This window comes from Coffea arabica, chromosome 11c (assembly GCF_036785885.1).
Source record: "Coffea arabica cultivar ET-39 chromosome 11c, Coffea Arabica ET-39 HiFi, whole genome shotgun sequence".
NCBI classification, from domain to species: Eukaryota; Viridiplantae; Streptophyta; class Magnoliopsida; order Gentianales; family Rubiaceae; genus Coffea; species Coffea arabica.
This window is the reverse complement of record NC_092330.1, coordinates 36,067,036-36,094,016: the sequence shown is the minus strand read 5'-3', so window position 1 is coordinate 36,094,016 and position 26,981 is coordinate 36,067,036. Positions and strand designations below refer to the sequence as shown.

Below are 26,981 nucleotides of genomic sequence, written 5' to 3'. Positions count from 1 at the left end.
AATACATAACTCCAGGGGGTAAATTGATAACGAGGCTATAGTTTATGAGAGTAAAGAGATAGTAATTTTAAGAGCTAAATATGTCTTTTACTTCAATTAACAAATTTCGTTAAGTTTGATCGTTAATTTTAGAGTAAAACGACTAAAAGATAATAATGTTAAGAGAGAAATTGATAGTGGTACCAAACATTAAAGAGAAATAAAATGATAATAACCTTTAATCAATCCTAGCTCCAGTTGCGGGAAAATATACATGATTAAAGGTCTTTAACTCGTTAAATTGATTTAATGGTACGGTAAAGTAAAGTGATAATAGCTTTTAATCAATTCCGGCTCGAATATACAGGAGTAAGGTCCGTTTAATTGGACGGAAAACATTTTTTCCAAACATTCCACTGTTTGGACGCAATTTAATTTGGGAAAATGATTTCTGATGAAAAATAAGTTACACCGATTCCTTTAGTAAAATCAGACTTCTTTCATAGCCTTCAACGGAAAACCATCGATAAAAGACGATCCCTTCTGCGGCAGCGATAAAAGACGATCTCCAGCGACATCTCATAGGCAAACCAATCCCTTCTTCGGCAAACCATCTCCAGCGACATCTCATCCCCGTTCCCGCAACAACATCTCTAACAAGGGTGAAGACTCCTTAAGTATTTCCAGAGGTATGATAGTCTCTTATTAGTTTTTTTCCCTCCCTTTTCCTTTGAAAAATTGTCTAGAGTTACTGGTGTAGATTCTTGAAGTTGGATTTGAATGAATTTTTGTGGGTTGCTTTTGTTTTAGTTTGTTCTTACCTGATTAGGGTTACATTTGATTTGATTGATGCTAATGAATTAATTTGGCTGCTGAGTTTTGGGGGTTTTATGATTCTTGGAATCTGATTACTAATTTCTGTGGCTTTTGCCTATTGGGAACTTGAACTTGCAATTTTGACTGTCTTTCTGGTTGTTTGATTGCTTCTCTCAATACTTTACTGACCCAAATCCTGTGTCATCAACACGTTTCTTAATTGGTATGATATCAGGATTTCAGTCCCGTAGCCATACATGCGAGTAGCTTTTACTTGTAAAATTTGCATTATGTTGATCTAATGTCTAATTGCAGAGAGAGTATTTAGCCTGTTGACTTTGAATTTATAACTAGACATACACTAAAAATTGTTCGCCTTCAACTCCCCATTTATTTGCGGGACCAAATGAAAATGTTGAGGCAAAAGGTCATTTGTCCAAAGACCCTTATAAGGTTTGCCAATTTCACCAAGTTGAAACCTCTTCAATTTGACGGGAACATAGACAAAGATAACAAGAAACCCTTCATTCAAAGGAATCCAGGCTCTAAATTTTTCAACTTATTCATGTCTTCTTTGAAACCTGAAACAGCATGTTCTTGCAAACACACAGAAAGTTTACAACCATCCTTTTCCCCTTCATTTGCTGAAGAATAGTGCAAAAAGAAACGGGGCTCAACGCTTCCAAGCAGGTTTCTTGACAGAGGAAAAACTGTAACAGGACCTCCCCAACCAAAGTCCACTGTGGATGGCCTAAGTGTCTCCAATCAGTAATTCCACTCACCTTTGCTCCTACTGTGGTCCCTTCATGATAATTTAGCTCCTGAAAATCGATAAATGATCGAACATATTCATCAGATACATTGTATTTGCTCTTGTTGATCAATTCTGCTGTTTTATATATCGGTTGATCGACATGGTCTTCAGCCTTGGTCAGAATTCCCCAGTATCCTGCTGGTAGTGGTGGCTTGACTAGCTTTCTTATGTTGATTGCATATGCAAACTTCACTTTCTCATCAGAAGGGATCCCAGAAGCCTTAACTCTGTTTCACGAATTAAAGATCAAGTCAAGGGTAGGGACAGAATCAATTTTTGTGAAAATACATTTATATGGTCATGTAATCATGAAAATCATCCTAACAAAAATTTGTAGCTTTTTGATATAACCTCCAACATCACGTGTGCTTCCAAAATATATTCATTTGTCATTCCTTTCATTATAATTCAAAGTGGAGTGATTCTCTTACTGGTAGTATTCAATTATTTTTCTCTGTCTTTTTTTTTTAATCTGTGCTAACTTCAAGCTATGTACCGAATTGCTTGACAAGTCTTGACCCAGTGATTTTGATGCTATTATTGTTGATCTTCTTAGCATGCAGGTAAACGGGGTTGAAGGTGCAATTGGAGGTTAATATTGCAACTGTAAGGAATGAAACTCCTGTTATAAGCATGTATTTATGAACTCATAATAGTCTATGACAATTGTCATATAGCTTACTATATTAAATCCTTTTCCTGCTGTGATTAATAAATGAATTACTCGTTGATGTAGTCTCAGTGATAATACATATAATTGCTTTATTTTGTTAGGAAAACTCTTGTGTGTTTGTTACACTTTATTGCGCGAGTAGTAATTCTGTTGGTCAACTTATAGCTAGGTTCTACAGGTTGTATGAAGTTGCACATACTTTCAGGTTGACAAATCTGATTTGAATTTGGATCCATTGCTCTCTGGACACGTGTCTGTTGCTCCATTAATGTCTTCTTTTTTTGGAAAAAGAGTCAAGAGTACTTGATCAGGTCTCAAGCAGAAGACAAATGATACAATTTCTCTACCATGTGATGGCAGCAAGCATCGTTTATTGCCATGAATTTATTTGAGAGAGCAAGTTTAGAGATGATGACTACATTAGAGGGATGTTGAGGGGGTGTGAAGGAACTAGGGAGAAGAAGGGAGAGCTATGATGTGAGATAGATTGTAGATGCTTATCTGATTTCTGTTATGTGCTATTGTGTTGTTAAAATCTTGAGTGTTGTCTCTTTTGTTTTACTTTTTGACTTATTTCATCCCTTTGCAGTGCTGCAGGGTGTCTTTTTGTTGATACTTAGCCTATGCACTGATCTGTTGGTGGTTTATGTCATTTTTCTTTAATATTCTGATATACGTTTCTTTTGGATAATATGACCTGCAGTTTCCATTTGGTTGAAATATCTTTGGGTCCGTTTGGATTCCTTTTTTTTGCACCTGTTTTTGAAAAACTGTTTTTCACATTCCAAATGCTACAGTAAATGTGTATTTCAAAAACAATTCCAAAAACACCCATATCCAAACATTATATCAAAAACAACTCCAAATATACAAATTTAATATGTATATTTCAAATTGTATATTTCAATTATCTATATTATACATATATTATATTAATATAAATTGAAATATACAAATTGAAAATTATATATTTATATGTTATATATTTATATATTATATATTATATAAATATTTATATACATTAATATTATACATAGTATAATATACATAATATGTAATATTGTATACATAATATCAAAAACAACTCCAAATATACAAATTTAATATGTATATTTCAAATTGTATATTTCAATTATCTATATTATATATATATTATATTAATATAAATTGAAATATACAAATTGAAAATTATATATTTATATATTATATATTATATAAATATTTATATACATTAATATTATATATAATATAATATAATATACATAATATAATATACATAATATGTAATATTGTATACATAAATGTATAAATATTTATACATAATATATTATGTACATTGTCTTATAATATATACATTATTAATGTACTTTCATTATTATGTACATTATTGTGTATAATAATGTATAATGTTATGTATAATATATAATATGTATAATAATGTTATGTATAATATATAATATGTATAATAATGTTATGTATAATATATAATATACATAATATGCAATAATGTATAAATGTATATTATGTATATTATATTATATTATATATATACAATATTATGTATATTATACAAATTGAAAATTTTATATTATATATTTATATATTATATATTGTATAAATATTTATATAATGAAATATACAATAAATATTACAAATTGAAATATTATATAAACACCATATTTATTAATATTCAAATATTTATAATTAATATTAATGTATATTATATATATTAAATATTTATAAATAATATATTTATATATTTATTTATTCATATTATATATAATTTATTTATTTAATATATATTTTTATATATTTATATAAAATATATATATATTATAAAATTATATATAATATAATATATATTATATTATATATATTATACATTTATATAAATGTACATTTATACATAATATATATATTTATGTATACTTATAATATACATTTATATTATGTATTATATATAATATAATACCTTTATAATACATTTATACATTTATATAATATTCATTTATAATTTATATATTTATAATAATATACACTTATACATTTCTAAATATATTTATATTATGTATTATATATAATATAATACATTTATATATTTTTGTATAAATATATAAATATATTTATTTATATATTTATATAAATGTATTATAAATGCATAAATATGTATTTATATAAAAATATATAATTTTTACATTTATATAATATTCATTTATAAGTTATACATTTATAATAATATACATTTATACATTTATAAATATATTTATATTATGTATTATGTATAATATAATACATTTATAATATATTGATATATTTTTATATAAATATATAAATATATTTATTTATAAATATTTATAAATGTATTATAAATGCATAAATGTATATAAATATAAAAATATATAAATTATAAATTATAAAAATACTCAAAGATATGTTTTAAAAATACCTCTAAAAATAATCCAAAAAACATCTATAGTAAAACAACTCAAAAAATAACTAATCCAAACGGACTTGTATTTCAAAAACGAAATGCTACAGTGTTGTTTTTGAAAAACAACCCCAAGAACAGCTAATCCAAACGGATCCTTTATTTATTGAAATTTTAAGCTGCTTTCTGGTAGTTATAGGAGTTCATTAGCACTGAGGTTCTTAGCTTAAAAGAATAACTGTTGAATAATGAATCATTATACGATTCAAATTATGAGCTAATTCATTGTGATTATTTACAAGTTCAATTGATTCGCACTAAAAATGATAATATGATTATAATGGATAGAAACTAAAAACAACTTGTAATGAGAGGAATGTTTTAAGAATAGGAAATATTGCAACATATCAACAAATACTAAAAAAGGAAGTCAGAAAATATTTTCACTGACAAACCAAATACCAGAAAATTATGAAAAAAAGGAATTTGGAAAATATTTTCACTAAGGGTATGTTTGGTTCCCCATGAAATTGGGGTTTAGAATTGGAATTGGGGCTCCAATTCTAATTCTGTTGTTTGGATTATGCTCCAATTGAAGAATTAGAATTCAATTTGAATTCTATGGGAGTCCAATTCCATGAATTGAATTCTTTACCGGACCAAAAGAATTTTAATTCCAATTTCACAACTAAACCATAAGAAATGGATATACACGCGAATCTAACATGGGTAAAAAATTAAAAGCGGGTCAAATATACAAGCATCCCTCTCTCCTATTCTAATTCACCATTTTTTCTCAGCCGCAAGTGCTCCTGCTCTCCACCATCGCTTCTACCTCTGCCCTAACATTTTGCCGCTTCCACCATCGTTTCCCCTATCGCTCTTCGTTTCAGCCATCCCTCTGCCCTTCGCTTCTCCTGCCACGCATCCACCCATCATCTTGCCAATCGCAAGACTAATCTGAGTGCTCTCTCCTTACCCCTGCCTAATTTTCTCGAATTGGGTTCTTCAGTCTTGAAGGTAATATCTCCTAAGAATTTGCACTGAAATTTGACGTTTTCTTACAAAGCACTGCCTAACCCTTGAGTGCCAGATATTAATTCTAGTAATGGTTCTTGACTTTGGTTTTACAGCCCAGCAATGGCTCAGAACCTACAGTTGGAAAGACCCTTGTTAAGGACGGAGGTCTATTTTTTTATAGAAACTTGGTACTGGATTGGTGTATGAGCAGCATGTTCAATCTTCTTTTTATTGAAGTATTGACATTTTTAGAGCGTAAGCCCCACGTACAACCTTGTTATCATGCAATTTTTGTTCCTAATATACTATATAGTAAAGAAGTCCATGTCTTAATTTTGTGGTGTCAACTTAATGTCAGCTCTAGGAGATAATAAAGCTGTTATTCTTGAGGATGATGAGCAAAACAAGGATAGACGGCAAGTTGCATCACATCCTAGAGGTTTGTGGTCTATTCAACTCCAGCCTTTTGCATATGCAACTCAAAGATAAATACTCTGTATCCCTTGATAAAATAAGTTCAGACTTTAGACAAGGTTTGAAACGTGATATATACATTTTCCCAAGATTCAATATAAAGTTTAGTACTCAATTAGCGCTTAAATTTAATGGATTCTAAAAGTACAAAAGGAGGAAGAAATAAAGAATCTAAAATGCACCAAAGGAGGGAGGAAATGGAGAAAGAAAGAATCTACCGACAGAAAGAAAATGGAGTAAAGAAAATTGAGGTTATTGACATTCAACAAGGGAACTTATTTCATCCTAAAGCTGCATTCTGGTGATTTAATTACTACTTCTGCTGAAGTCTTTAGTAGTGGATGCAATTTTAGTCAAGTTAATGAACTTGTATTTGTCACAGTTGATGGATTCAAATAAGCTGTGGTGTGATTGTTCTCAACAAGACCACAATTTTGGTTTGTTCAAGAAGCGATGGACCATTTTGAGAGATGTATCGTTTTTTTGATGTTAAGACTCATGTCATGATAATTAATGTCATGATAATTAGTGCTCAGCAAGTTGTGAGAATATATGATCTTCAGCATTCTTTGCAAAAGGTCGAAGAAGCTCTCTTGCAGGGACTAGAGCAACTTCACTTGTGCAACCATGTACAATCTGTTTATGCATGTGGATTTGTGTATGTTTGGCAGCACACCTTTCCACTGATAATTTTCTCTTTAAAAATCAACGAATTGCACAAGATGAGATATTTATGGTTTGTTGGTAACAAGTGATGCAGGTTTTTGTTCAAAACTGTTCTTGAAGTTTTGGGTCAAACGTGTCTGCATGAAAAGGCATGTTAATGTGGTCTTGTTAAGAGATACTTTAGACTTCATAGTTTCTTGTTTTTATTTTGTGAATAGTTACTTTCTTGTTCATCATTGTCCAGAAACTTTACTTACATACACAACGAACTTTATCTTGTTGTCTTACATACCCCAATTAGTTTTGTATCTAATATAATTTAATTAAGAATAAAGGAAACAAGAGTAATACTATATTTTTATTTTGTAGAAAAGGAACTAATTGGTTTTTTTCTTTAAAGCTTTAATAACAATTGGTTAAATGCAAGAAAAAATAAATTATTAAAGGCATTAATTGATTTTTTCCTTGAAACTTTAGTAAGAATTAGCTAAATGTTTAAAAAATTATTCCATACGAAAAAGAAAAAAAGAAAATTTTTATGTAAGCAAATGTTAGATGGAAACAATTCTAATTCTTAATGAATTCTTCTCGCATCCAAACAAAGAATTTGGAATTCCAAATGAATTCTATATCAATTCTATGCATTTCCCAAACAAAAGAATTCCAACGTTTTGGAATTCCAATTCCTAGAATTCTAATTCTATAGAATTTCAATTCCAATTCAATTCCAATTCTGTAGAACCAAACGTACCCTAAGTAACCAAACACCAGAATATTATGGAGAAGGAAGTGATTTTCCAGGAAAATGACTTCGATATGAAAGATATTTTCAGTCCAACCAAACGGACCCTAAGGCTTTTGGCTTTTCCTTTGCAGAGTTCAATTAGCGCTTGGGTGGAGAGCAGAATGGAGGAGGGCGAGGGTGCTGGGGTTGTAGGTAGCAGCAGTGAGTTCCATGCAGATGAGCATCCTATGGAATTGGAATCACAATTGGAAGAAGAACATGAAGTCGATGATGAAGGAGAAGGCACTACTGCTAACACTATGGCTAATATTGAAGAAGAAGATGATGATGATGAGGATGAAGAGGAAGAAGGGTATAAATTCAGGTTCAGTGATGACATGGATCCTCTGGCTTTTGCCAAAGAGGACGCATCTGGGCTCCAGCCTTACGAACAATTCCAGCGCCTGGAGCACGACTATGAAGCTTTGGCTGCCAAAAAGCGCAAGGCCCGTCTCCAAGCCATACCCCAAGGGTACCCTCTCTCTCTCCTTCTGACTATTTGCTAATCAAAAGCAACTTGCACTATTTCTTCAAGTCCTTTGAATGAGTATTGCTAATAATACCAGAGGAAAAAGATAGCTCCTCTATTAGCGCGACCAATTCTTCAAATTTTTACAACGTAGGTCGCTCTTATTTAGTTCCGTCTTCTTGTTATTGTGATTTTGATTGAAAATTCATCGTTTGTTTCCTATCAAGAGCTTCATGCAAATTGTGTTCTGTTTGCTTCAATAAGACATGTTTAATAAATTTTGGAAACAATCAAGTCATCCGGCTGTTGATTTTGCTGAGGTTATAGAAGATTGCTTCTCTTGTTGTTGTTGTTGATGGAACTAAATAAGGGCGACCTACATTGTAAAAATTTGAAAGAATTGGTCGCGCTAATAGAGGAGCTATCTTTTTCCTCTGGTTTTATTGAAGATTTTGCTGAGGTTATAGAAGTTTACACACACTGGCATATATATATATTTGCAGTTTGACTTTGTTGTTTCTGTATCTCGTTTCTTTTGAATGTGCTACCTGGTTACTTCTTAACAGCTTCATTTAGCTGTCTTTGATCAGATGATCTAGCCTTTTTCTTCATTGCTTTATTTTTTGGAATCTTGGCGAGTTTCCAATTTTGAGTGGGTCGTAATGGTGATTTAGCTTTCTTTTGTCTCCAGCTAAAACCTGATATTGCCATGGCATTGCTGGGTCTCTTAGATGGCCTACCTAGGGAGGTAGAGAGTAAGTGTGGCTTTGTTTGAGTCTCCTATGTCAATTTTTGGTATCAGTAAGGTGGCATCTACTCACTGAAAACAATTGAACCATTGTGAAACTGTCTGTTCTCATTGTAATTTTTTGCACATAAAGGAATTAATGTTTTCTTATGTACCTAAAGAAGGAAAGAAAAATGAATTTTTTGGCATGTGATTTAATACTTCCCATTGGAATCCCCTTAAAAGTTTTTTCTTTTTCTCAAGTTTCCAACTTTTTTGCTCAATGCTCTGCTGATATTATGTTCTTTTCGTTTCTTTCATTGGTGGTGTGGCAGGGAAGTACCTGCAGCTAAAAAACCACGGCAACGACAAGAGGATGTTTCTGGTGCAACCATGGAAGAAATAATGGAACTCATGAATTATGGCTCTAGAAGAAGATCCAGGAAGGTATGGTATTCATGCATGTTCACTTTTTTCCACCATAGCTTTGTGCTTTCACCAATTTTTGCTCTTGCACTTGTGGCTAAGTTGGAGGATTTCGAGCTTAACTAGTCTAGACAATTTCAAAATCATGTCTTTTTCTTGTAACATTGTGCTGCATTCATGCATCTGCTTTATTATGAATGCATTGACTAAAAAAAAATAATTTCGCATTGAAAATACAACTTATGATTAACTTTTTGCACTAGCCAAGATGCACTGTGAAACCTAAAGGCTTAGTTTTCATGCTTCAATGTGGTAGGTATGACCTTTCAGTTGATGAAAAGGACGTGTCTTTTCATGTTGTTTCACTCTTGTAATGTGTTCAATAAAGTACAACGCCATATCTATGCAACCATGTTTTGGATTCACCCACGTAATTCTCTTTAATATAGTTCCTTTTTTTCATTTTTTTGGGGAAAAAATTACTCTTGTTGGTTCCTTTTCCAGTTTTCATTTTGAGTAAGATTTTTCTTGACCTTGCAACCTCGTCGGTGACAAAGTGATTGGCAATCCTGTGAAATGACCCCCTCCTTTTTGGCTGTTTCTTTGTTCTTTTGGACTTATATTAAAGAGCTTTTACAAGGATATGATAATTGGAGAACAGCTGTTTTAATAGATTGAGTTCAATTTTACCATAGTTGATAATGCTTCCTTTTTTTTGGGTTTCTTTGATCAGATTGTAGACGAATGGAATCTGAGCCATAGATATTCCTTTAACTGTTGAGTGACTTTTGCCGTGGACCTGTGGACTTGTTTTTTTAATTTTTTGCTCATTTTGCTCACCCGTGGCCCAAACATAATCTAGTCCGATTTTGGTAATGCTTAAGATTTTGAGAAACCAGCAAGAATGCGGCCAAGCAGCTTCCCTACATATGCAGTCTGATATCTGTCACCATTATATCAAAAGCAGCAGGAACAAGGCCAGCAGCTTGGCTCTCATGTTCTCCGTCAAGTATTTTAGTTATAAGCATTGCTGCCATCGTGAAAGGAAACTTCTATTGATAAAGATTTCTTAGAATAGTTAGTACCTTAACGTTTATATTCTGGGTGTTTCAGGGGAGCATATTCTGTTTCTGGTGCCACCTCAAACCATTGGTCTTCATATGCTTCATTTATTTATTTTAACTCATGTCTTGAGTGGACATATGTAAGTCTTTTCATAATGCATATATAGGAATTAATCCATGAAAACCTGGGTAAGAGCACACTAGCTAGTACCAAGTCTTTTGGGACTCACTCTAATTCATTATCAACACCTAAAACAAAAATATCACTGGACCTTGTCTCTACCAAATTGAAAGTCACAACTCAGACTAGTGTAAGTAACTTTTTTATCCATCTTTATTTGAGTAATTTGACAGTGTTTCAAGATGGAGATGGTTGCAAAAACCATTTTAATCTGTAGGAGACCTTTCTAAGAAGCTATCTTTCTCTTGTTTTTCCTGCCAAGCAGCCCAACACCTTAGCGAGATACCCAGCTTGAGGCAAAGACTGAGGAAAAGAAATTTGAGAGCCACATTCACATTCCTGATCTTTTTTTTCTCTGTTCATGACATTTTTTTTTGGCTTTGCGGACAAATAAAATTGGTTGGATTCATATTTAAGTTTTTTAAGGTTTTTTTTGTTGCATTATCTTCTGAAGTTTTATGCTACCCTATTTTTTTTTGGTTTTGGGACATTTTGCAAACTGCTTGTTTTTTACCTTGTGCAGTCCAAGAGAAGAGGTCGACGAAAGGGATCAAGGAATAAAGTCAGTCCTGAAGTGACTCGAAAACTTGGTGATGCTACTCTTCATTATGCCCATGGCCGCTATGGAGAGGTATGGCCTTAGCTTGCCTTATTTGTCATTCTGTAGGGCAATCTTTACTTGATTTACCATTTGGTTTTAACTATATCCATGCAAATTACTGCTATGGAAGGCATGGTGGTGACCATTCCTTAATTGTCTCTCTTTTTGGGTAAATTTCAGTTTGTTTACCATTTGCTTTGACTGGATATCTTGCATTTTGTTATTCATGGGCATCTACAATGATGTTGGCTGAAGAACTATTTCTTCATAAGGAATGCAAAATTACAGATCTATTCACTTTGTTAGCCTGCTTTGCAAAGTGTTGGTCCTCTCCTTTGAGTGAATAAGTTTCTTGCAGTTTGAATGCATTGACTTTGTTCTGGATATATGAGAATTAAGTCTTGTGCTAAGTCAGACCTTTTGTATTGAGGATCTAGTTATAATGGTTATAAAAAATAGCATATTTAGTTTTCTTTTAGGCACAGTGAAGTAACTGTACAAGCTCAGTAAAAGCCGAGTTATTTCTTATGAAGTTTTACTCGCACTTTTTGAGAAATTCAATACGATGGTCACTTTTTGTCTTCACATAGCACTTTATGTTAATTAGAACTGGTCGGAATCTCATTTTGACTTGGGCATTTTCTGGTTGTGTGCTTGGAATCTTTAGAAGGGCAATGTCTATAATGGTTGTTTTTGGTTATCAATTTTCTTGTTCATTGTAGATTTTCTGAGCTTGTAGGCCATAGGGATGTTTTATGAAGTGATTCGTCTTTCTCCCAATCTTCCTGATCCATATCATAGGCTTGGGCTCATCTATAATGAGATGGGTGATAAGAAGAGAGCCTTGGATTTCTACATGATTGCTGCCCATTTAACCCCAAAGGATGCATCTCTGTGGAAGCTTCTTGTGACATGGTCCGTAGAACAAGGTGATACAGGACAAGCCAGGTACTGCCTTTCTAAAGCAATAACAGCAGATCCTGAAGATATCAATTTGCGGTTTCACCGTGCATCTCTTTATGTTGAGTTGGGTGATTATTTGAAAGCTGCTGATTCATATGAGCAAATTTCACAGCTCTGTCCCGACAATGTAAAGGTACTACAGACTGCGGCCCAGCTGTATAAAAAATGTGGCCAATCTGAGCGTGCAGTCACTGTACTGGAAAGCTATCTCAGAAATTATTGCAAGGAACCTGATTTAAATGTGGTTGATATATTGGCTTCACTACACATGGAAGGCAATGCACATCATAAAGCCCTCGAGCATATTGAGCATGCACAGCAGGTTTACTGCTCTGGGAAAGAGATGCCATTATGTCTACGCACAAAAGCTGGAATATGTCATATTCACCTTGGAAACTTGGTAAAAGCAGAAGCTCTTTTCAATGTTTTGAGACATGAGAATTTACATGATCATCGCCAGTTGATTATTCAGATTGGAGATTCACTAATGAATCACGGGCATTATGAATCTGCAGTAGAATACTATATGATGTTGGTAGGAGATGATGTTAAGAACAATGGTTGCCTGTATCTGAAAATTGCTGAGTGTTGCTGTTGTCTGGGGAAACGATTGCAATCAATTGGTTACTTCTACAGAGCTTTAGACAAACTTGAGAATAGTGTTGATGCTCGGCTGGCTTTGTCATCACTTCTTCTTGAAGAAAATAAAGATGATGAAGCCATTTCTGTTCTATGTCCTCCTAAAGAATCAGAATCACTATTTAACTTGAACCTAAATGCAGCAAAACCATGGTGGCTTAATGGGAAGATAAAGTTGAAGCTTTCTCAAATCTATAAAGCTAAAGGATTGTTAGAGGCATTTGTAGATGTTTTTTTTCCTGTGGTTCGCGAGACATTGTTTCTTGAGACTATACAACAAAAGGTCAGGCCAAGGAAGAAGCTATCAAAAAGTGTTCTTTCTGAACGGATAAAAATACTTGATCATGTTAGGACTGATACTGTGTTTCATGGATTTAGACCTGTAGCTTCAGCATCAGATCTGTCTAGAGCGTCCAGAGCAAAAAAGTTACTAAAAAAGAAGGAAGCAAAAAGAGCTGCTGCTCTGGCTGCTGGAATTGAGTGGATAAGTGATGATTCAGAGGATGAATCTCCCCAACAAGCGCCAAGAGAGCTTCCTCTTCCAAACCTTATAAGAGATGCAGAACATCATCATCTCATTATAGAATTATGCAAATCACTAGCATCCTTGAAAAAGTATTGGGAAGCATTGAAAATCATCAATTTAACTCTGAAATTGGCCTCCAATGTTTTGTCTGTTGAAAGGAACGAAGAGCTTAGAACTCTGGGAGCCCAAATAGCATACACTATTGCTGATCCTGCTCACGGCTTTGAATATGCACGCTATATTGTTGATCAACGTCCTTATAGCTTTTCTGCATGGAACTGCTATTACAAAGTAATGTCAAAACTGGACAGTCGATATTCAAAGCATAACAAGTTTTTGCACACCATGCGAACCAAGCACAAAAGTTGTGTACCACTCACTCTCATTTTCGGGCACCAGTTTACCATGATCAGCCAGCATCAAGCAGCTGTTCGGGAATATTTGGAAGCTTACAAGCTGATGCCAGATATTCCCTTGGTCAATCTTTGTGCTGGAACTGCATTGATAAACTTGGCCCTAGGTCACAGACTTCAAAACAAACATCAGTCTGTGGCCCAAGGATTGGCATTTCTTTACAATAATTTACAGCTTTGCAGATATAGTCAGGAAGCACTGTATAATATAGCTCGAGCATATCATCATGTCGGTCTTGTTTCTCTTGCTGCTTTAAACTATGAAAAGGTTCTTACAATGCATGAAAGTGATTGCCCCATGCCAAACCTTCCAAATGAGAAACCAGATGGTCTGGCTTCTCCAAAGTCAGGCTACTGTGATCTTCGTCGGGAAGCAGCTTACAACTTGCATCTGATCTACAAGAAAAGTGGAGCAATTGATCTTGCCAGGCAAATCTTGAAAGATCATTGTGTCATATGACTGAATAAAGTATTCCCTGTAATGCAATTTCTTGTTTATGGAAAAGCCACATTTGATATGTCTTGCTTTGATTAGCAACACAGACATTTAACCTTAGAAATGGTAATTGTCTGTGTTTGCAAAGTATGTCTTTTGTTGTCCAAGTGCAGAGAAACACTGAATTCTTGAATCTTGGCAGGAAAGTAAAACGGTTATAGGTAATTTCAGTTAGTTCTTTGGCTACTTGCAACACAAATAAGCGGCTGAAAATCTAAACCTTGCAATTGCAAACTCCCTTCAGCATCTACTTCTAAAATTTTGAATCTTTTTGATTCAAAAAATTTGGACGGCGAAGATTGCTTTTGATTGAGATGTTCAGGCTGATCAGACAGTGATAAGCTATAGACCTGGAGGTGGAAGCTGAGGTGGCAGCAGTCTGATTGGTCCTCATTTTGAACCCTCTTCAATCAATAACAACGATGCCAGTTCTTCTAATCTCCTTTTTTCCAGCCTCATGGCAGCGCCCGCTCCACTCTCCTCGTTCATGTCTAATTGTCATCTGTTTAAAAATTACATATCAGGTCTTGGGTTTTGTGGTTTCTGTCCATGTTTACCTCAATTATCTAGCTGTTCATTGCTTCAAGATTGGATTTTTGGTATGTAAAAGTACTGGTTTTTTCGTTTGTTTTTTCTGGGCTTATCGAGTTTTAGTTAGTATGTTAAATTTTTGATGAATTTATGCCTAGTTCTTAGATAATTTGGTGAACAGATTAGAAAATTTTGGGATTTTTATGGTTTGGTGTGTAAGTGAAGCTGTTTGGTGCTGATTCTGTATTTCGTTTTGTAGATTTTAGTTTAGTTTTGGGTTTAGTGCTAATTTTTTGGTTTTGCATTTTTAAGAAAAAGTTTTGCAGCTGATTATGGAAGTTTGAGTCTTGTTCTTGCTGGTTTTGATTGTTAAATTTTTGAATTTTGAGGTTTGGGGGACTTACTAGTGCAGGAAACATGGTAGCAGTTGTGTTATTGGAAATTAACATGGCCAGTTGTACGTGTGAAAAAATGTATAATCACATAGATATGTGCACAATGTATTTGTGGAAATTTGTTTTCTGCTTAATGTTTGGCAGGATATTTGTTTTTAAGAATGTCATTTTTCATTTTCTGCATTATGTTAGGCAAGGTATTTTTTTCCAAGGATGTTGTTTTGTGCATTATGTTCGGCAAGGAATTTGTTTTCCAAGAAGCATGTGTTTTCGCCTCTGTATCAAGTAAAACAGATAATGTGGTTGGATCATGGAAATCTTGTTCATTTATGTGTATGGAACCTTTCTTTTAGCACAGTTGAAGATGTGTTTATACGTAAATGACAGTTCTAAGGTGATTAAAAATTCTTGATTTTTGCAGCAGCACTGGGATGCAAGCCATTTATGTAGCTTATTGGCTTCTCTTCTTGCTTGAGAATAGTCTTGATTTGAGAAAGATGATATTGATTCCTTGATGAAGCTGATATTAATGTGCTTAGCTGGAGTTTTACGGGCCAAAATTTAATTGTTGAGTTCTCAACTTATTTTTTTCATTCCTCAAAATCAGTGTTTTCTCCTCAGACAATTTGGTTTGGGTACTCGATTCTTTTCTGAAAACATTCTTGGGGTGCTAATTATGGTATGCCCCTCTGTAATTCCTCTGCTTTCTTTGCTGGATAAAACCACACAGCTTTTGTTTCTCAACAGCGTGTATTGCTATTGATATATCATTGTATGTAGTTACCCTTGCCGAGCCTGTGAGGGAACTGATTAAAATGTTCCTAATTCTTGGTAGTGCATTTAAGATGTGTATCTGCTGTAAATATGGAGATAACATGAGTAGGCTTCCGGTGGGTGTTTAACGAGTATCTTGTAGCCCATAAATTGCCCTACATACATGAAAGCTCCAGTAGATTGTTTTAAGGAGTAAAAAATGATGCTCCTTTTGAGGCCTGGCCTCCTCAAAATTGTGGTTTTCGTTTTCCTTATAATGATGAATATTGAGATCGCCGTGCTGTCTATCTAATCGCCACCTGCCACTCTGTATGCACTTGATTTCGTTACGACTTGGTGGTGAACAGCTGTGATCTCACTTTTTTACTTTTGCATCCAAGGATAGTTTGCAAAGGACTCTGCATGCATTTGAATTATTTTCTATTTTAAAATGGGGCAGTTGCATGGAACTTCTGCACCATTGGTTGAATATATAATGATATGTGATGTTTATTTTTTTCCGGTCGAAATGTTAAACCAACTTAATGCCCTAGTTTTTAGGTTGTAATGGACTTAGCAACCATTTTGTTAATTGCATAATCATGTAATACTCAATACTCAATCGTCACCCTTGTTTGTTAGGTCCATATTCTTACTTGTTCCATTGGGCTATTTTTGCTCTAGCTGATTTTTCCAATCTGTTCTTAATTTTCTATTGTATACTGGAGACACTCTCTTTGGGGTAGGGAACATATTCAATATACCAGGGACCAGCTGCTGCAGTTGGGAGAAGTATTCTTACCACATTGTTCCTTTGTTTTATTCTCAGTAATAAATATTCGGTTGGAGTTTGAAATATTTCAAAGTGTTGACAATGGCGAAATAGGTTTTACATTAAATACATCTTGTGTATTTAAGATGAGTATTGATCATTTGTCCCAGTATCAATCTTGATACTTGTGAAAATTGTATGATACAACTCAGTCACTTTCAGGTGAAGTGGTATACAATTTATGTCGTCTGTTGTACACTTGAATAGGATTGGATTTTTTATTTTAGCTAGATTAGATAGTAACTATTCTGTTCATGGTAGGAAGAAGCATAGTTCAGAAATTTGTTCTTTTATTTATCTGGCAGATTATCTACCAGACTAGCATATCTGTTGTTTACTTGATTGTGATTCACGGTTAAGAATCAAGACTCTTTTCTTTTGCTATTGAACTTCTTCATGTGGACTGTCTCGGACTGTGAAAATGTGTGTAGTTAGCCACCAGAAAAGGATGATTTTTGAAACTTCTGTTAAAGCTTTGAATGTATCTGATTGGGCTGTTTATCTTGGGGGTGGTCAGCATTGCAGAAAACATTCTGAAAGTCAAAAGAGAAGTTGCAGCTGAATTTTTTGGTGAAGATCCAAGCTGGAGTCACGTGGGAATCCTCTTGTCCTGTTATTGCCCTGGTTCTTTTTATAAACTCTTGTAGCTGTATTTTTGTTAGAAGTTCTTGTCATCTCTTAAGCTATCTCTCTTTGGAGCAGAAAGCATTAACAGAAGCCAACGATGCAAAAGTTGAAGATAATACATTGTTTAAAGATGGTCAAGATGAAGAGGCATTGTCTAAGTATGATATTGCTTTACCAGCTGTGTCCAGTATATCCAAATCTGTTGAATTACGGTCAGTATGCCATACAAATCATGCTGCATGTTAAATAAACTGGTAAGCTTTCATCTTGCTGAGTTGATACATGGCAAAATTGTACTTTTTGCATGTATTTCTTGAAAAGTTGCTCTTTAACTTTCTCTATATCTATGAGTTGGAATGCAGTTTTGAATGTTGTAATTGATTAGTATGGGTTGATCTTGGGTATCATTTGGCTGAGTAGTAAAACATAAAGATTGTGTTATAAAAAACTCTCTCTGCGAGAGCATTTGATGGAACTTGAGGCAAATTCTAAAAATAATATTGTAATAAAACATGTACATAGTTCATGTCTGAAACAAAGACTTTTTTTTTTTTTTTTTTTTTTGTTAAAGAGACAAGTGGATATTATTGCAACTGCATTGTTGTGAAAATTGTGAATGTTTAATTTAGTCTTTTTACATGATTATAGGTTTCCTTGAAGTTTCTTGACTGGTGACATTGTTATCTAGATATGGTCACATGAAGGCTGAATTTGAGTTATTATAAAGAAGATATATTGGCTCTGATAGTGATAAACGGCTAATACTCATTTTGTCTACACCTCTTCTTGCCAGATCTAAATAGACCTCGCTTTTATTATTGTTCCAATTACATTGGACAGCTGATAGATTTGAATCTTGACGAGTAGGAAAGTTGGCCATGGCAACGTGCTATGCCTTAATCTGTATGTAATCTCCTTAATGTGTCAATGGTGAACATGGAAGAAAGTCTGTTAGCTATGTCCAAATAAGGTTCCTCGAAGATCTGTTTTCATCAATCTGAGCTGTATCCCTTTCAATTTGATTTGAACTATCAAATTTGGATATCAATTCTCTTCAGCTCATAGGGGCAGACAAGATGTGCTTATCCTTAATCTTTGGAGAAGCGAAGGTACTTATCTTAGTATTTAGAATTTTTCCTAAAACTATAATTTGTTGTCCATTAACAAGATGTACTTATCCTTTATCTTTGGAGAAGAGAAGGTACTTATCTTAGTATTTAGAATTTTTCCTAAAGCTATAATTTGTTGTCCATTAAAGTATTCTTTTCCCATTCTTTTCCCTGTGTTGGAGAGGACCCATACACTTAGCCTCCTCACTAAGCATCTTGGTGGTGGTTGCCGTTACAGCAGCCTCCATTATCTGTTGCTAATACCTGTTGGCTGATTGGCAAATAACTCCTAATGTGATATCATTATTTATATGCATTGTTATACATATGTCATGCATTGGTAAGTTTTTGACTGGATTTTGATGAAGTTCTTTTTGGTGGTTTGTTTTACAGAAAAAAAATATGATGATGGTATTAAAGAATGCACAAAAGCATTGGAGCTAAACCTTAACTACATAAGTGTTTTGCTAAGAAGAGCAGAGGTGTATGAAAAGTTGTAACAATTTGAAGAGACTATAGCAGGTATGTCGGTGTAAGAATTTGAATATTTTACTGTCATTGAGCAGCTGCTGGCAACTTCTAGCACAAACTTGTGCTTATAAGAAGACTAATCTATGATTTGTGGTGGCTTTATTATATGTGTAATGGCTGCAATCTTGCTTGTTCTCTCTCTCTCTCTCTCTCTCTCTCTCTGTCTCTCTCTCTTTCTCACACACACAAAAGCACACACACACGCAAAGCCAATGGCATTCATTAATCTTCTCATATAGTCCATATGGCTTTTCACAATTTATTGTTTCCTATGCTGGTGTTCATTACAATATGCAGATATGACAAAGGTTTTGGAAGTTGACCCATCATATGATCAAGCTAGAAGACAGATTGTTCGCTTGAAGCCATTAGCAGATGAAAAACGTCAAAAGATGAAGGAAGAAATGATTGTTGACCATTGGTGGTATGAACTTCTTTGGGTAGTTGCTGTTAAATGATTCTTTTTTGCTCTTCACGTGTAAATATAGGAATGCTTCATTTTTGCAAAAGAAAATGTGTTCTAGGGGAGAAGAGTGGAGGAGGAGGAGAGGATCTGGAATTTTTGCAAAAGTAAAAGGAGCTAGTGTGAGCTGAGGTGGCTAGTGCATTCGGAAGATTCTGGAGGAAGGGGAAGGTTAATGTGAGCAGATAAAGCTTTGCTTCAGGTGCTGCTAAAGAATAGATGCTTGTGGAAGTGGACAAACGATTACTGAGATTAGCACAAGGATGGTTTAAGGGAAATGTAAGCACTTCCATATATGTGAACTAGAGTGAAGGTATTTCTTATGGTATGTGTTACTGTGCTTGTGCAATTGAGCGTGCTTTTGTCTGCTTTTCCTTCATAACATTTAGTGCCTGAACAAATTGCATTTAGTTAAGCTGAGGTAGTTCAAGAATGAACTACATTTGTTTCTGTCATCATATCCTGTGATGCGTGTTGAAGTGATGGACTCATTTTGTAGTGAAGTATTTGCAAATTATTAATAGCCTGGCAGTGCTTGAAGTTGTAGAGGGCGAATTTGTTCAAGCTGTTCATGGTTTATCTTTGCTGCATTTGGAGATCATGATTAAATGAGAATAGATTCTTGTACTTTCCTGAACCCAAGGTGTAGATTTTGGAAACCATACTATGCTGATAGAACAACTCCAATCCTTTTGTTTATGTTTTTATTGAACTTCTGATCTTGGTTTGTCTGCATATTTTCAACACGCCTTGTGCAGTTGAGTCACTTTTTCTGAGTTCATTGGCAGCCAACATTATTGTTTGTGACTTTATTCTTACATTCTATGGGTTATATCTGCTTCTCCTATTCCTTTTTCCCTATTTGGCACCTCAAGCAAGGAGAGTTCATTTTGTTGAACCCTGGACAATTGCAGCAAAATCTGCTTAACTTTGTCTGCTTTACTTGGATACGGTTGATGGTGAAAGTATTTTAGGGTATCAATTATTTCCAGTTTATATGTGTGTTCAATTGCATATGATGATATCTCTCACGAAGTTGAATTGTTTACCTTTTGATCAGGTAAGCTGAGGGAAATTGGAAATTGCAATTCTGGTCAATTTGGAATGAGCGCTGACAATTTCAAAGCTGTGAAAGATCCAAACACTGGTTCATATTCTATTCCATTTCAGTGCTAATATCTTTTACAAACTTCACATATATTCTTTAGTTTCTGGAGCTATGGATCAAATGGACTGAAATCTTAAAGAGGATGAAGCACGTTTCCTCACAGTGTTGATCTCAGTCGTATGATTATGTTTTTACATATAACTTGAGAAAAAGAAATTGATGTGGTTTTTTGCCATAATATGTTATAAACAGACTTAAAGTTTCACTTTACTGGAAGTTTCTTATAGTTGCTTTAGTACTTTCCATTTCTTCGTGGTGTTGTCCATGGTTTTGATACTGTTTTGGAGGGCATCTGAAGGTGCAGCATAATTTATGCTATCAACGTCTTTGTCATGATCTGTTCGGAGAGTAGCATAGAAATGTAGAACCTTGCACGCAAACAGGGAGAGAGTCCACCTCCTCTTCCCACCCATCCCAAAAAAGGGTAAATTCTGACTAGATATCATATCATAGCCACACTAAAAGTGTGTAAGCTCGGATGAACACTGAAATGGTCTGGTTACTCCGTAATTTTCATGAACTCTGGGGGTGTTTGTTGGTTGCATGATTTTTGGGCGGCTTGGGGATATGTGGGCGCAGACAGCCTCATTGAATCGGGTGCACACTCCTTCCTTTGCCTTCTCTCTCTCTTCCTTGCTCTTAATTTCAATCCTTGCTCTCTTCTAATTACCACTTTCTTTCCTGCTCTTCTAATTACCGGACCAATTTCTCCCCTTCGCTTGCTTACACCTTGCAGCACAACTCAGGAATCAAGGTAAATCTCTCTCTTCTCCTAGTCACCATCCCTCCTTCCTCCTTCCTCCAGACTCCAGCCCACCACCCTTGCCGCCCCTTGCTATGTTTGTTACCAGCTTTTGTTTCGTGAGATTCGGTTGGACTTGGTTTTTGGAGCTTAATCCCCTCTCATTCCTCTTCCTCTTCTTTGCTTACATAAAATTCTCTCTCTCTCTCTCTACTACAATGAAATCGTTTATGCTTTTTTTTCTTGTGGATTTTATTTCAGTAGGTTTCCATAAATCAATTTGTACTTTTTTCTTTTTTGCCAACAGTTAATTCTTGAAAAATTGAAACTTGCGGAAGAAAGGCAAATGGAAGGAAGGGACTCACTTTGGTATCTCTGAACAGGTTTATATCAATCACTTTGCCTTACAATTGTCCAAGGTTAAAGGAATTTAGTTTCTTATATTGCAGTTACGAGTACAATGATATATGATGACGTAGTTATATATGGGGCTGTTGATAAAACCATAAAAGTGGGTAAGGCAAACTGCAGTTTAAGCCAAACAATTTAACTGCTTTCAAACATTGTACTCGCCTCAATTAATATACTTGATGAGTAGCTTCAAATTTTTTTTTTTTGGGGTCAAACGGCTCTAAGTTGCTTCATTTGTATATTGTATAGGTATTGTATAAAGCTTCAGTGGCTGCTTTGCTTTATTAGGGTCTAAAGTTGAAGTGGATGTTGCATCATGAGTTTAATGGTCCAATTAAATTTCTTAATTTAAGATTAAATCGTTGCTGGATGTTTATATCTTCTACACCCAAAGGCTGCAAATATTTAGTTTTCAAAATTTTCAAACATATACTCTGATGTACTATAAAATTTACGATTGTTAGTACCTGATCATTGTTGATGTATGTGAAGAATATTTTCTTGAAGTTTGAGCATAAAAGTTAATCTTGATTTCTTGGGCTTTTGGTCAATAGAGATTGCACTGACGTGGGCTTGAGTTAAATAGGCATCGATTTCTTTCCTCCACCTGTATCCCACATGCAATTATAAACATCACTTTGAAGGTCTATTTTCGGTTTTCTACTTATGTTCCAGAATTCTGTCCTCTCATTCGCAGCTCTTCTTCTTTCTTTGACTTACCCTTCTTCTCGCCTGCTCTCATATACTTAAAACTCACAGTTCTTTTTTGGTCTTTCAAGTACAAACCAGGCACTTTGCTTCTTAATTCTTTTCATGGACAGATGATTTTCTCATAATTTATTTACATCCCAAGTTAAGTGGTTATTTATTGCAGTGAATTGCCTTTTGTGACAATATTTTTTGGATTCAATCCTTTAATAAATCAGGTGGTTGACTACAAGGTCTCTTTCTGCATGATTAAAATACATACAAATACCAATAAACTCTTGACAATGGAAAGACGTAACTGACGAGAGGTACTGAGGGAGAGGTTGGAAAGAGGAAGCTCTATTGAATATTCCACCCAATTTGTAGATTGTAAGTGCCATGTGGCAGCCCCAGGCTCGAGTTGATTATGTTGGTGTCACTGAACCTCCATGGCCTTCCTCCTTGTGAAGCTAATGCTATTGAATCTTCTCTCTTTTGGTTTTGGTCATTGATTTCAATTTGAACTGTGTTTTTTAGGTAATGTTTTGGTATTTATGCTTTATTTTGTTCAAAATGGAAACTTTGAAATGATCTTTGCTACAACCTAAAATATTTTGGGGTCGGGATTATCCAGGAATTTAACCCTTTTCATATGAGTTCAATTTGAGGGAATTTAACTATACATTCCATGCTTATTGTTCAACCTGCTTTGATGTATACTTCATTTATAATATGGGAGAGCTGCATTACCCAGCTATTCCACTTTGGATTGGGCAAGGATGAATGGACAGTTGATAAAAGCCATTTCTCCACGAGTTATGGAAACATATTGATATGCAGCATTACGGTATCTAGGTACTCCTAAGAACGCTTTTCATGTCCCATATGCAGTTTTGTGCTCTTGATCTCATTTTATTATGGCCCAACCTGCAATTCTATTTTGTTTTAAAATTGAGTCAACATAGTCCAGTTATAGTGTAAATGAGAGCCATTTTGGGGCTGTTTTATTACCATTTCAATGAGATAGTGGAGTTAGTCTTGAGTTGGTAGGAGCTATTGGATATCCTTGCCTTTCAATGTTGGACATTGATTTTGTTTGTTAAGTCCGTTAAAACTTAAAACAGAGCATCAAGCTCTCCTGCTTATAGCAATTCCTTACTTATTTTAGTGCCTCTGTTTTCCATCTTCTACAGCCTTCTATCTTGTTTCTTTGAGGAGACTACCGATGTATTTCTTTCCAAGAAAACATGCAACTCTAAACTCTCTTTCCTGCAGCAAAAGAAAAAGACAACTTAGATATCTAGAGAAAAGATTATTATTGGGAATTGAGAAGTTTACCACCCTCTGCTGCAATCTCCTCTCTGAGATATCGGTGAATATCTACATTCCTCTCTCATCCCTCTTGAATATGCTGGAATATAGCAAACCATTTAGGTTTTTGATCTATTTCAGTCATTGTATTTTCTCTATGTATTCAGTAGCTTCAGTTACTCAGTTAAATCGGCTTTTGGTAATATTCATTTGATTGTGTATTAGGTCCAGTAAAGAATGCTATTGGTGTAAGGATGATTAAATCGAAATCTTTGTGTCGCTTTCATGTTCTTAGTATCATTAGTAATAATTTTTTGTCCTAATAGACTTTACGAATCCTGTTTTTCTCACTCGATTCAGCCATTAATGTCCTTTTGCACTAATTTTGATATTTTAGCTTGAGGTAATTTTGTGCATCGCCTTCCTGTTCATTTTAACTTGATTTTGCTTAGTCCTTTAATGAGATAAATATTTCTAGCAACACTGGAGTTAGTCAAGCACGCAAGAAGTTTATGTGAAAAGTAAACTATTGCAACATCTCATTTATTGTTACTTCCTTTTCTTGGATATATTATTTCATGTTACTCTATTGGTTTACTGATTTGAACTTGATATTTAGTTGTAAATCATTTATAGTCTTTCCTTGTGAATCCGCTTTTACTTGATTTCATTTACTAGGAACATTAACTTTGCAAGTATGCAGGATTCATAAGAAGAATTTAGCGTCAATTAGGATTATACTCTGGACTTACTCTTAAGGCTTTTCCGTGTTCTCTGAGTTAGTTTAGAACTTTATTTAGTTTCTAAGGCATGTAATTTTACTTCTATAGAGTAACTTGACATTTGTATTTGTTTTAATGCCACGGATACGTGGGAATATCTTAAGTGGTTTTTGGTGTTTCTGATTTCTTATGTTACTGGCCTGCAACAGTTTGAACTTTTTTTTTTGTTTAAATAAATATTAAATTGCTTATCTTAGTTCTTTGATGTATAGACGAAATTTTAACATTGGATGAGTTTGTGCAAATACTTCTTCATTGAAGCATTGGCTTTTGTTGAGGTTGTTTAAAAAACAAGGCTATCGCACTACCCAAATCTGTCCAATTGGAAGCTCGAATCGGTCAAGTTCTTGGCAGGAAGTAAATTCCCGTTAACTTCACTAAAGTGTATCTCTAGAATTAACTTCAATGTAACAACAGTTAAGGTTTGCTTATGATATTTTGTGCAGCTATGTACATCGTGATTTCGTATTACTAAGTTTGCTTTCCTTTATACTATTTGTTTATCGCAATGAATTTTCCTGCATGCTTGTTGATTAAAATTCTCTGTTTCTGGTAAACAAATGAACCTCCACATGCTTTTCTTGTCCAAATTGAGTACATGATACTAATATTCTGTAATTTACCTTGGCTCCCTTCTGTTTAAGTAGCTGTAATCCATGATGTCATAGCTAATGTGTTGTCCTTTCAATGCTTCCTCCAGCCTAAAACGTTAAGACCTCATGAACACGTGTATAGTTGTCTTCAAAATTGGACAATATATTGGCCATCAGGTCTGGATGGCATTGTACTTAGAATAACATATGACGATGTTATTTGAAGCTTTTGAACTTCCTTTAGTAGTGCTGGGATACCTGTAAAACTCATATCAGGCTGTTTTCAGTTATCTAATCTTGTTAAGGCTATCATATTGTCTAGAAGATTGAGATTTCCATCCAAATGTTAGGATGATTTTGGAAGCACACGTGATGTTGGAGGTTATATCAAAAAGCTACAAATTTTTGTTAGGATGATTTTCATGATTACATGACCATATAAATGTATTTTCACAAAAATTGATTCCGTCCCTACCCTTGACTTGATCTTTAATTCGTGAAACAGAGTTAAGGCTTCTGGGATCCCTTCTGATGAGAAAGTGAAGTTTGCATATGCAATCAACATAAGAAAGCTAGTCAAGCCACCACTACCAGCAGGATACTGGGGAATTCTGACCAAGGCTGAAGACCATGTCGATCAACCGATATATAAAACAGCAGAATTGATCAACAAGAGCAAATAAATGTATCTGATGAATATGTTCGATCATTTATCGATTTTCAGGAGCTAAATTATCATGAAGGGACCACAGTAGGAGCAAAGGTGAGTGGAATTACTGATTGGAGACACTTAGGCCATTCCACAGTGGACTTTGGTTGGGGAGGTCCTGTTACAGTTTTTCCTCTGTCAAGAAACCTACTTGGAAGCGTTGAGCCCCGTTTCTTTTTGCCCTATTCTTCAGCAAATGAAGGGGAAAAGGATGGTTGTAAACTTTCTGTGTGTTTGCAAGAACATGCTGTTTCAGGTTTCAAAGAAGACATGAATAAGTTGAAGAATTTAGAGCCTAGATTCCTTTGAATGAAGGGTTTCTTGTTATCTTTGTCTATGTTCCCGTCAAATTGAAGAGGTTTCAACTTGGTGAAATTGGCAAACCTTATAAGGGTCTTTGGACAAATGACCTTTTGCCTCAACATTTTCATTTGGTCCCGCAAATAAATGGGGAGTTGAAGGCGAACAATTTTTAGTGTATGTCTAGTTATAAAATCAAAGTCAACAGGCTAAATACTCTCTCTGCAATTAGACATTAGATCAACATAATGCAAATTTTACAAGTAAAAGCTACTCGCATGTATGGCTACGGGACTGAAATCCTGATATCATACCAATTAAGAAATGTGTTGATGACACATGATTTGGGTCAGTAAAGTATTGAGAGAAGCAATCAAACAATCAGAAAGACAGTCAGAATTGCAAGTTCAAGTTCCCAATAGGCAAAAGCCACAGAAATTAGTAATCAGATTCCAAGAATCATAAAACCCCCAAAACTCAGCAGCCAAATTAATTCATTAGCATCAATCAAATCAAATGTAACCCTAATCAAGTAAGAACAAACTAAAACAAAAGCAACCCACAAAAATTCATTCAAATCCAACTTCAAGAATCTACACCAGTAACTCTAGACAATTTTTCAAAGGAAAAGGGAGGGAAAAAAACTAATAAGAGACTATCATACCTCTGGAAATACTTAAGGAGTCTTTACCCTTGTTGGAGATGCTGTTGCAGGAACGGGGATGAGATGTCGCTGGATTGGTTTGCCGAAGAAGGGATTGGTTTGCCTATGAGATGTCGCTGGAGATCGTCTTTTATCGCTGCCGCAGAAGGGATCGTCTTTTATCGATGGTTTTCCGTTGAAGGCTGTGAAAGAAGTCTGATTTTACTAAAGGAAT

At 34.6% G+C, this 26,981-nt stretch overlaps 2 protein-coding genes and 1 non-coding gene across 44 annotated transcripts; all 3 read left to right on the top strand.

The window, feature by feature from the left end:
* The first annotated feature begins 5,163 nt into the window (after positions 1–5,163).
* Positions 5,164–26,130, top strand: LOC113729545 (uncharacterized). Of its 42 annotated transcripts, none has more exons than XM_072071137.1 (13): positions 5,473–5,730; positions 5,844–5,985; positions 6,089–6,169; positions 7,747–8,126; positions 9,186–9,297; positions 11,045–11,152; positions 11,862–18,928; positions 19,235–19,679; positions 20,461–20,992; positions 21,148–21,165; positions 21,305–21,322; positions 21,618–21,693; positions 25,600–26,130. In XM_072071137.1, exons 3-7 carry the CDS (start codon positions 6,122–6,124, stop codon positions 14,121–14,123), a joined length of 2,910 nt encoding a protein of 969 aa, XP_071927238.1. In that variant the 5' UTR covers positions 5,473–5,730; positions 5,844–5,985; positions 6,089–6,121; the 3' UTR covers positions 14,124–18,928; positions 19,235–19,679; positions 20,461–20,992; positions 21,148–21,165; positions 21,305–21,322; positions 21,618–21,693; positions 25,600–26,130. The 42 variants fall into 42 exon arrangements, with proteins under 42 accessions (XP_071927240.1, XP_071927238.1, XP_071927235.1 ...); XM_072071134.1 differs by having other exon boundaries at positions 23,684–26,130; XM_072071127.1 differs by having other exon boundaries at positions 23,163–26,130.
* LOC113723519 (small nucleolar RNA snoR103) lies at positions 15,924–16,026 on the top strand. The gene has a single exon (XR_003457050.2). It is a non-coding gene; the product is annotated as a small nucleolar RNA snoR103 (small nucleolar RNA).
* LOC140016567 (uncharacterized) lies at positions 17,150–19,395 on the top strand. The gene is made up of 3 exons (XM_072070120.1): positions 17,150–17,263; positions 17,373–17,484; positions 19,235–19,395. The coding sequence occupies exons 1-3, from the start codon at positions 17,150–17,152 to the stop codon at positions 19,393–19,395; spliced, it is 387 nt and encodes a 128-aa protein (XP_071926221.1).
* Positions 26,131–26,981: the final 851 nt, after the last annotated feature.